At 37.2% G+C, this 11,661-nt stretch overlaps 2 protein-coding genes across 2 annotated transcripts; one reads left to right on the top strand and one right to left on the bottom strand.

The window, feature by feature from the left end:
• Positions 1 to 167: 167 nt before the first annotated feature.
• LOC128677799 (uncharacterized protein) lies at positions 168 to 793 on the bottom strand. Its single transcript, XM_053758906.2, has one exon. It carries the CDS (start codon positions 638 to 640, stop codon positions 248 to 250), a length of 393 nt encoding a protein of 130 aa, XP_053614881.1. The 5' UTR covers positions 641 to 793; the 3' UTR covers positions 168 to 247.
• Positions 794 to 1,603: 810 nt separating this feature from the next.
• LOC128677797 (calphotin-like) lies at positions 1,604 to 10,290 on the top strand. The gene is made up of 3 exons (XM_053758903.2): positions 1,604 to 1,754; positions 1,957 to 2,726; positions 9,337 to 10,290. Exons 2-3 carry the CDS (start codon positions 1,967 to 1,969, stop codon positions 10,152 to 10,154), a joined length of 1,578 nt encoding a protein of 525 aa, XP_053614878.2. The 5' UTR covers positions 1,604 to 1,754; positions 1,957 to 1,966; the 3' UTR covers positions 10,155 to 10,290.
• The last annotated feature ends 1,371 nt before the right edge of the window (positions 10,291 to 11,661 follow it).

The raw sequence follows: 11,661 nt of genomic DNA, 5'->3' as shown, positions 1-11,661 counted from the left end.
CAATGCCAAAGGAGGACCCAAACTGCTTTCACATATGGAATAGATAATAAGGATGAGAATGCCTTTTATTAAAGGTTAGGATTATTTCTTTTTTGTTCATCTATGAGGTTAGAACTGATATTGGCTTTGTGTAATGGATACATACAGGTATATTAACATACAAATACTGATTATATACACATCTATATTAAAAGTACATTGTTTTATGTTCACAAAACCTAAATATTATTTACTAGTCAATTTAATATTACACTCTTTTTGGGTGGTCTTGATGTGGAGGAAAGGCTTTCAAAAGTTGATTCATTTGTCTATGTGTTAAGTTCTTCTCTCCGGGAACAAGAATACCTTTCTTTCCTTGCTCTCTTTGAACCGCAAGCTTCTTGCTGAACTCGCCATAGCAACTTTGAAATGAAGTGACCTCCTTTGCGCATTCTTGCTGGTTGAACTCGTGCTTCTTGAAACACGCGAACATCATAGCTAGTTCCTGCATGCATGCTGACTCTTTCAATTTATCTCCTTTCCCAGAAACTGTCTTCTTCAGTTGCAGTGGCAGAAGTTGCTGAAAAGGTACTGGCTCCCTTTGAGGCCGTCTTGCATTGTTTTGTCTGGCGGTAGCAAATACTGGTGGATTTATTCGCATTGTTGTTTTCAAAATGTATTTTTAGCAAAATTTTATTTAAAGCAATATTCTTAAGAAAATACTTAAGAACTTTACTTACAACACAAATTTATTTGCTAAACTAAAATCTCAATAGGTACCTACCTACTTATGGTATAGGTTATGTTATTAACGTTTGTCAACACAATTTGACAATGACAATATCTTTTGACATTTGCTTGTTAAATTTTTATGACTGAGACTTACATTGATCCATCCAAACGCTGGATCATCAGCTATTGAATCGTAGATATTATAGAATTACTAATAAATATCTAAAAACATTAGGCGGTACACTAGCACATCCTAATATTTTATTTCCGTGTCATCAATCCGGCCGCGGGAAGCCGGACGAATATGTGGGACTCGAACCGACTAAAACCACATGGTATCAATGCCTGCTCCACGGACCCGGCGCGGAGGCTGCTACCACGGCAGCGGCCTAATTTATCATTTTACACATGATATATGAATAGAATGCATCCACAAATTCACGGTCAGATGGTCCATTCTGATATTTTCTCGTCTAGTCAATAGGACTAGGGGACACAAAGGGTTGCGGTGAGGTGAATTGTGATCAACGACTACGTACTTGGTTTAGTACTTTGCAGTCACAATGAGGGTAAAGATGATACTAACTTCAGAGCATTGCTCCGATTGCTCCTTTGGTATAGAAATAATTACTAACAAGTAATTTTAATATAGGTATTCAAGCTCGACAGCACATTCTTACTTCAATAAAAATCTTTAATCAAGTAAAGTACCTACATTAAACACTTACTACTTACGACGTCATAATCAAACTGAACGGACCATATCTTTATAATAATTTTATGGAACTGATATTCAAGAATTATTAACATCTTTACAGCAGGGCTTAGCGGCGGCACTTTATGTACACAGTAGTCCATTGATCACAAAAAATATACAAAGAGTATATTATCAGAAAAAAGATTAGGAGCATTAAAACTGTTAAATTTAATTTAATCATTAATACAGGTGATGAGATAACGTCAAAATGCAAGATATTGATTAATATAAAAACCTTATAGAATATTTCAGAGACATAGTTGTGTAATCGACACAAGGGCTTAAAGTAAGTACACAATACTATTTCACTGCCTAGGTATACTTAATATATCTCGATGTCTAGATATTTATAGAACTCATTAATAGGTTAAGAACTGATTGATGTTTTATTGTGATTCTTAAATTTTTACTTGCTTAGATACTTACTTACCTACTTAAATTTTTCCATAATCTCACCATAAAACTGATCTATATCTCTTATGTTCCAGCACCATCAAGATGAAATTCCTGGTTCTCCTTCTCATCGCCGCCGTCGCCACGGCCAAGCCCAGGTCTGGGGTCTCTGAAGTAGAGCAGATTATTGCTGCCATCCAGAGCCCCAGCACCAACCCTGCCACCGCCGCCGCCCTCGAGCAGATGCTGCAGGACTTGCTCGGCTTCGAGCCCATCGCAGTCGGCCCCGCCATCGTTGACACCGTCGACCCAGTCGTCGTCGTCGACCAGCCCTCCCCCATCCAAGTCGGACCCGCCATTATTGACACTGTCGACCCCGTCACCGTCGTCGACCACCCTGCTGTCATCGTTGAGCCTACCCCTGTGGCCCTCCCTGAATCCGTGGAATCTACCCCCATCGTTGAGGCTACGCCCATCGCCCCCCTCGTCCAGATCATCCTGAACATCAACCAGGCTCAGTCTGCCCCCGAGGTGATCCCTCCCGCGGTTGTTGACGTGCCCATCGAGACTCCCGTCGCCGTTGATCCTGTCATCGTCGTCGACCACGCCCCCGTCGAGCCCTCCCCCGTGATCGTGGCCCCCGCCCCCGTGGACCCCGTCGTCGTTGTGGACCAGCCCTCCATCATCCCCGACCCCGTGGTGCTCCCCACCCCCGTGCTCCCTGAGGTGGTCCCCGAGCCCGTGGTCCTCCCCGCCCCCGTCCTCCCCGAGGTCATCCCTACCCCTGTGGTCCTCCCCAGCCCCGTGCTGCCGGAGCCCGTCGTCATCCCTGAGGCCGTCATCACCCTCCCTGAGGAGCTCAACTAAGCGTTACTCCTTCTATTAGGTAATCTACGGTCAGAGGAAGGTTACTGAGGTGTATTGTATTCTATAAAATGTTTCGATTACACGAGATGCAATATTAATATCTCTTTTATTGATTATTAGCCTAAGCAATATTTTAAGAAATAACCTATACCCACAGTTTGTTGGTATAAAACAAATTTAAATAAGTAGGTATATTTAAATGTAGAAACTACTTCTAAACATCGTATTTCCTTCTCATAATATAAATGCGAAAGAATGATCCCTATCATATCATCTTATTTATTTGGTAATTAAATTAAGTAATAAGTCATTACACAAAATCTACTTGATTTCGATGCAATTTTGGACACATGTAGAATATAACTTGGAACATCAGAAAAGGTAGGTACTTTATCCCGAAATCCTGAAAACACGACATCAGAGCTCCGAGACACAGCTTCAGAGTTCTATGAAATATACCTAGTTATTTGAAGTGGGTATCTAGTTAAAATGATGAATACTTAGTGGGTATCTAGTTGTGCATAAATATTTCCGTTCTAAATCTATTTGGAAGTCATGGCCCCGTTTTGGCTATATTTGGGTACGGAATCCTCAAAATGCAACTCCGTCTTGGAAGTCGAATATAAAGGTCGTAAGTCGTTAAGTAGTCTTACTTACCTAAGTAGTTAGGTACTTAACTTTCCAACCAACAAACTTTCAATATCACATTTTTATTTAGTTTACTAGATATTGCCCGGGGTTTCGCTCCCGTGGGAATTTTGAGATAAAATATATAATAGCCTATAGCAATCTTGGATAATGTACCTTTCTAATGATGAAAGAATTTTTGAAATCGGTTCGGTAGTTTCGGAGATTACCCGCCTCAAACATCTCACAAACGCTTACCTCTTTATAATAATAGTATACATGGTGATTTCATATGCATTGGTATTATTACATCTACATGCTAAGTAGATGGTACTGAACAACTTTTCGCATGGAAGCAACATTAAAATCGCGGAAAAAAAAATCAGCTGATCCATACTTTTTCGCGATAATAACAGCTGATTTCTTTTTCGCGATTTCGGAGTTACTCCCATACTAAAAGTTGTTCAGAATCATGGACTGAGCATGTGGACAAAATATTGCCAAGGTACAAAAAGTCACCCCGTAGATTAATGGCTAACTGTATTCTAGGTATTACCTAGTTACATAAGTATCTATTTCGACAGCAAAGTTTTTGACCGAGCGAGCGAAGCAAGCGAGAACTACAAATAAACTTGGGGCAAAAATACATTTTTTTGTATGTACTTATGTATGTTTATAGCTCGATAACATTCGAACAGTTGGTCTTATTTTGATGAAATTTAAAAGATAAATAGGATCTATCAATAAAACTTTTAAGTTCGTAGGGCATCAAAATCGGTTAAGTCGTTTTTCACAATTTTGTTAAAATTTATTGTGTTCGCGAGGTCTAAGTTCGCGGCGAACGGCGAGATTTGTAGATTAGAAAAGTACAGTTACACCTGCATTTTTGAGACTTGTATTTTCAAAACAATTATACTTACCTTATAAGTATTGGAAATGTTGTATAATCTGTGCCTAAGTTATAACTTACAAAAATAAATAAATAGGGTCCTAAGTATAAAATGGAGAAATCACACAGATAGTGTTAGCCCCAAAGTAAGTTCGAAACTTGTGTATAACTTAACGATACTAATTCTAAAACAAATACATAGATAAATAAATATCCAAACAGAAACTTGTTATGCATAATTTATCATTTCAGCTATTCACATAACATCATGGGTGTGCCCACAATTCAAAATGTATTTTGTAGGCAAAATTGACGTCAATATGTTGTTTTTTTTTTTATTAAAAAAAAATATTTTTACAACTTTACTTACAAGTCTGCAAAATAATAGGTACCTAATCATTCGCACAGTCACTCTTACTAAGAATAATATGGGTTAAAAATAAGTTCGTGTCCTCTTAAAAATATTTATTTTTGTTTTATCATATACAAATTAAAATACAACAAATAAATATAAATATATCAGGACAAATCACACAGATTGAGCTAGTCCCAAAGTAAGTTCGAGACTTGTGTTATGGGATACTAACTCAACGATACTATATTTTATAACAAATACATATATAGATAAACATCCAAGACCCGGGCCAATCAGAAAAAGATCATTTTCCATCATGACCCGACCGGGGATCGAACCCGGGACCTCTCGGTTCAGAGGCAAACACTTTACCACAGCGCCACCGAGGTCGACATACTTACAACCTACTTATATAGGTACTTATTATGCCATGAGGTTAAGTCAATACCTAACTAGTCAGTAAATATGATTTCGTCTATCGTACCAAACCATGGAATAGGAGTATTACTGCACATTTATCCCACCAAAGTACAGTGTATGTTAGGTACACAAAAGCTTTGCCGCCTTTTGCTATGTTGATAAAACGTTTATTTTAGAGTACTTTAATCCTTTCATTATGTAAGTATTCGTTTGTGAAAATATACAACAATGTAGCATATTCGGGTACCGAAGTATTGGGAAAAATCGTTTTCCATAAGATAAAAAAACTTCGAAAACTATGGGATACGCTGTAAAATTTTCGAGTCAGTAAATGGTCGAAAAGAAGGAACACTTCACACGTGAAGACTTATTAAAATACGGACTATATATACAGAAAAGATCTTCAGTCAAAATCAGGTTATTTATATCCGTTTATGACCACAGTTGACCAAATAATACAAAACATACCTAACCTAAAATAGTGTTATTATTTTCTCCAATCTTCACGACTCTGGAATGCTTTTCCCGCTGACATTACCGTCTTAAACAGCAGATTTTCTTTCAAGAAAAGAGTTCATGCTCATCTTTTGGACTTCTTTTCCTCCTGATTTTCTCTTTTCTGTTTAGCTTTTATCTGTATTTCTTGGACATAATTTTTATTATTTTGGTTTGTATGTATTTATATATATGGAGTCTTATGTATATATGCTTTGCTATTTATATTTATTTTATATATGTAGTTACTATTGTAGTATGTGGTAGTACTTATTTGTGTTTAAGTTATTTTTTGCGCCGCACAACTTTTCTCTGTTTCTCTTAATGGTTAGCTGGGAGAGAATGCTTATAGCATTAAGTTCGCCATTTGTTTATAAGTATGTTTTTACTTGGAACAATAAAGTTTTATAAATAAATAAATTATTTTCAGAAGAGTGGATTACCACTAAATCCTTCCTTTTTCCTTTAAACTCGCACCACGATTGCGTAGAAGGTATTTTTGGTTGTAAATCTGCAACAATATTGAAAATTGGCGCTTTTTGCATGTTTGTGTACCTTAGTTGTACCAGTAGCGCCATCTGCGCTGAGCTTTGCGTAATATGCCCTATTCCATGTACCAAAACAAATTTAAATAAAAACAAACAAAGTTTAGACATTTGATTTTTTAACGCGCGTTTTAGGTTCGTGCTTAAGTCCTGTTGTATGTAGCTTAAATTTTTTTCAGAATCGAATGTCCTATTATGTAGTTACTCGTGTTTTTTAACATTTTATTAAGCACTGTTATTTTTTGTTTTCTCACGTGAATTTACCACGACATGATCAGTTATTTTTCTGGGATAAAAGGTTAGGATCTGTTGTCTTGTATGTATCACGGAATTTGCAATCTGACTTTTGGACACTGAAATTTATAAACTTACGTAGGTAGTACTTATATCTATAAATTGCAAAAAGCTCGACAGTTGACAATCTGGCTAGATTGTAAACTGACGAAACGTTGACATAGACACAGAATGTAGGTATACTTCCAGAAATATTAGATTATTGTCCTCTCTTTTTAAGTAAACAGATGTACAAGTTTTATTTTTATTTAAATTGTTTTGTGGTTTTAACAAGGAAAAACAACTTTATTACTATTTAACAAGAATCTGAGCCTAATGCAGTCGAATTCTTGCTCCTCAAATACCATAATCACACCTGTTTTTATGTTAAACTTGTCAACAATTTTTTTTTTATTATTTTAATATTTTATAACAGATCACTCAATAGTCATAATGAGCCTAATTCTATACATTTATTTTTCTGTCAACCTTAATTCTTTATTGTAATATAGGTATATCAACAACAGACTATGCGTAAATACAAGCCAGCAACTAACATATGAATGATTGTAAATAAATAAACAGCAGATAATACTCATTAAGACTTAGTTATCTTTATAACCCAACGAAATGGTTTATAGCTTAGATGCGCAATCTCGTCACGTGTAATTTTCCGTGCAGAAAATATTATTCACCTTACCAAATTGTGAAACCTGAAATTGTAAAACTTGAAATTTTACAAAATTTTCAGAAATAAAGGGTAGTTTTTTAAACACCAACCAAATTTTAACAAAATGTTAGATGATACCATAGACCAAGTTTATGATGACCTAGCAAGAAATAACTATGATTTTTTTTCAGTTGTAGGTATTTTGTTTCTCACTTTTGTTTTTCCACTTCTCTCTGTTTTGTTATCTAAATAAATATATTAAGACAAATCACAAAGATTGAGCTAGCCCCAAAGTAAGTTCGAGACTTGTGTTATGGGATACTGACTCAACGATACTATATTTTATAACACATACATATATAAATAAACATCCAAAACCCGGGCCACTCAGAAAAATATTATTTTCCATCATGATCCGACCGGAGATCGAACCCGGGACCTCTCGGTTCAGAGGGACAGGCATAGCCAGACATTTGACTTTTGACTACAACATCTAGTCCTTTTTTTTCGTATTAGGATACTTGCGCGAAAAAAATTGCGCGAAAGACATTTGCGTCGTCCAAACTCGTCCTTTTTAAAATTACGCTACCACATATCTTAATATATGGTAGCGTAATTTTAAAAAGGACGATGCCCGGGGCTTCGCTCCCGGTGGAAATTTTAAGATAAAATATATATATCAATCTTGTATAATTTACCTTTCTAATGGTGAAATAATTTTTGAAATCGGTTCGGTAGTTTCGGTGATTACCCTCCTCAAACATACAAACTCACAAACGCTTACTCTTTATAATATAGTATAGATTAGCTAGCCAGAAAAAAGAAACACTAAATGACGGAGTTCCTGAATAAACTAGAGGAAAATAGAGGAGCCACACGTGGCGTTGGAGAATATTCATATTACAAAAAATTACATGTTTCTTTATCTATCACGTCCATTCAATGCGCACCTACTCAATCACTAACGTATTTTTATTGTCTTACAAATTAATACAGGTTGTAAATCAATAAACATATCAGTCGATAAGCGTTTGTATTTCCTGTTTAAAAGCTGTAAAGTTGAGATACAATTCGATATGATTTCCTTCGCCTTAAAATATGATCAAAACAAATGTATTTTTTCATCATGATGATGACTTATTTAACTTTAAATAAACTAGCGATTTTCCACTACAAACTACCTTCCTTCCCACATTTACCTAAAGCCGTAGTTTAAAGTAGGTAAATCTCTTATCCATTCCATCTTCCTCTTTCCTCGGGGTAAGAGATTTCTTTGGAAATAAGCAGCAGCTGTATACAAATTATCCATGCGTATAATTATCCTGTGTCACACTTCTAAATAAATAAATCAAAATAGAAATCTTTTGTAAGAAAATGAGAGTGTCCCCTAGAATAACACTGTTCCATATCCTCCTGTGGAAGAAGGACAAGAAGCGTTGACAATAAGGAACGACAGCATTCCCAAAGAGGGTTGACATCAGGCAGACGGCCGGTTTTAAAGAATGTTTTTTTCACGGCCGCCAGGGTAGCTTGCTAGCATCCCGAGAATGCAATCTAAAAGAATGAGAAAAAAAACATAAAATAATGAGAGAAAGAGCCAAATTAAGTACCTTAGTATCGCTCAATAGGAAAAATAAATATTTTATTGCGTATAAATAAAAATTACTATATTATTGAAATGAAATCTATCGCGCATATACTTATATTAGAATAAAAGCATGAGAATATTTTTAGGAGTAAGTAGATATTTAATAAATAAGTATTTATATTTTTCCAAATGACAATCGTGCGTCATTCCGGAATGCGCAATTTACAATCAAATTGTTAACTAGATTATGTCTAACTACTTATTTATTAATTTATTACGTTCATTCTAAGTACCTAGGCCGGTGTGCCAAATTTTATCTAAGATACCTAGGTACCTACACATTTATCCGTTCTAGGATTAGAGGGTGGGCATTTAATACGGTTATCTGCAATTTTGTTAAATCGTCACGATACTGATAGCGAAAGTGGTATAAAATGCAATAATTTGCTTATTGTCGCATAGTTTGTTACTACAACGAAAGCAGGTAAGCTTCAAAGCATACATAAATAAATAAATCATTTATTTTTCTCTCAACTTATTAGTACTGGGTATACATAGTTTAGCTTATGGCAATATCTAAATTAAGTGGAGAGAACTGGTGCCTGAGATAGGTGGGTCTGACCCTCCTCTATATTTAAATAAAATAAAAAATTATAACATTTTTTTTTATTTGCAATTAACTCAATTACTAATCAATTCGTATGGTTACTAGTTCAAAAAATAATTTATTAAAATTGTTTCCTCAGCAAACATGCAATTCTTAATCCTCGCTGCCGCCGTCGTCGCCGTGGCCGTCGCTGGTCCCTACCAGCGCGCGCTTGTCATCCCCGAAGTGGCGGGCCCCGTCCCCATCGCGCCCGGCGCGGAACTGCCCGCCCCAATCGTCATCCCCGACATCGCTGGACCCGCCCCCATCGTGATCCCCGACATCGCTGGACCGGCACCCATTGTCATCCCTGAAATTGTGGGACCTGCCCCCATCGTGATCCCTGAAATTGTGGGACCTGCCCCCGTCGTGGTCCCCGAGCCCAGCCCCGTCGAGGTCGTCGATGTGGTGCCTTCTCCCGTGGTCGTGGTCCCCGCCCCCGTGCCCAGCCCCGTCGTGGAGCCTGAGCCCATCGCCGTCGGCCCTGCTATCATTCCCGACTTCGAAGCCGCCCCCGCCCCCGCCCCCGCTGCCAGCGCTCCCCTCGTCCAGATCATCCTGAACATCAACCAGGCTCAGTCTGCCCCCGAGGTGATCCCTCCCGCGGTTGTTGACGTGCCCATCGAGACTCCCGTCGCCGTTGACCCCGTCATCGTAGTCGACCACGCCCCCGTCGACCCCTCCCCCGTGATCGTGGCCCCCGCCCCCGTCGACCCCTCCCCCGTGATCGTGGCCCCCGCCCCCGTGGACCCCGTCGTCGTTGTGGACCAGCCCTCCATCATCCCCGACCCCGTGGTGCTCCCCACCCCCGTGCTCCCTGAGGTGGTCCCCGAGCCCGTGGTCCTCCCCAGCCCCGTGCTGCCGGAGCCCGTCGTCATCCCTGAGCCCGTCATCACCCTCCCCGAGGAGCTCAACTAAGCATTTGCTGTGTGAAATACTCTGTTAATCACATTCCACTGTTATAGGGATGTTCGGACTTTCTAACAACACCTTGAAACGCTTGTATGTCCACGAAATAAATAAATTTATGTGAATAAAGATCTGGTCCCAATTATTTATTTTCTTTGATTTTCTGGTAAATTATTTTGAATACCTTCAAGGTATCTTTAACTAATTAAAAAGAAAGTGAACGTCTTTAATATATTCATGAAGCTCAAACCAAACAAAAAATATTTCTTTAACTAGGAAATAATGTAAGTATGCCTACCTTCTCTCAAAAGAAAAGTTAGGCAGTGCTTCTTTCCTTGCGCTTCGACGAAACGCTTCAACGTTTCGTCGTATTTTTGAACGTTACGTGGCTTTGGTTTGGATAATGCCAGATAGTTAAAGTTTTCAAGATATAATACCATGAGTACATTAATTAAACATACAAAGTTTAAATATCGTAGCTAGTATACTTTAGATTTTATAGATGGCCAAAAACCTGACTGATTCACTGATCATCAAAATTGTTAGGGTACTTCCTGAATTCTTAGAAAGCTGAAATTTGGTATGTAAGCTAATATTAGTACAGAGACAACAAAAAAAAATAAAAATCCTAACCTAACCCATCCCCTTGGTATAGGGGGTGGAAGTTTGTATGAGACTAGCAATATTTCTTGTGCTAGATATCATAAAATTGGTAATAATACTACTTGTAACATAACATACTACTTGTAATTTTTCGAAAATCATCCCCTAACTCCTTAAAAAAGAGGTGAAAGTTTATACGGTAATAGAGACGACGGCCGTCGCTACAAGGTCAATAAAGAAATTAAAAAAATTAAAAATATATATATTAAAAAAAAATAAAGAAAACAAAACAAAAATAGTGGGTCTATAGAAATGCAATAGTAAAACACTTGGTTGCATAGGTTTTACCAACTCACAAAAATAAATTAAATCCCACCAAAAACATTTTCATGAAAAATGTTGCCGAGTCTAGTTTGCTTCACAAACTCTACATTTTAGTCAAAATATATGAAAAAATGGTCAGATCTCATGTAGAGCCAAGATTCTTGATATATGCGCCCTAACTTTACCAAAAGAATACGGGAATGATGTAGGGGTGGAAAATACGAAACTTTATAATTTTTGAAGAGAGGTCAATACGAATTTGATTAATAATAAATAAATTTTACCAGTCTTGAATACACGGTAAAAGAATAACTGAAATTTTATTTCGATTCCTTTTAAGAACTGAAAAAAAAGCTAGTTATACATATATGTTTGATACCTGTATGTACTTTTACCTTTTTTTAAAAATTAATTACCATTAACTTTAATTTACTAGTTCGACGATAGAACTAATTAATCAAACTAGTGAGAACAAACCTACCTGTCATCTTTATTCCTACTTTGAGTTAAAGTGGCAGATAACTATATATACTATAATAATAATATAAACACATACACCATCTATGATCTACACACACAGCATATTCTT

The sequence above is a fragment of the Plodia interpunctella genome, chromosome 18 (genome assembly GCF_027563975.2).
Source record: "Plodia interpunctella isolate USDA-ARS_2022_Savannah chromosome 18, ilPloInte3.2, whole genome shotgun sequence".
NCBI classification, from domain to species: domain Eukaryota; kingdom Metazoa; phylum Arthropoda; class Insecta; order Lepidoptera; family Pyralidae; genus Plodia; species Plodia interpunctella.
The sequence above is the reverse complement of the archived record's forward strand: the minus strand, read 5'-3'. Positions and strand labels throughout refer to the sequence as shown.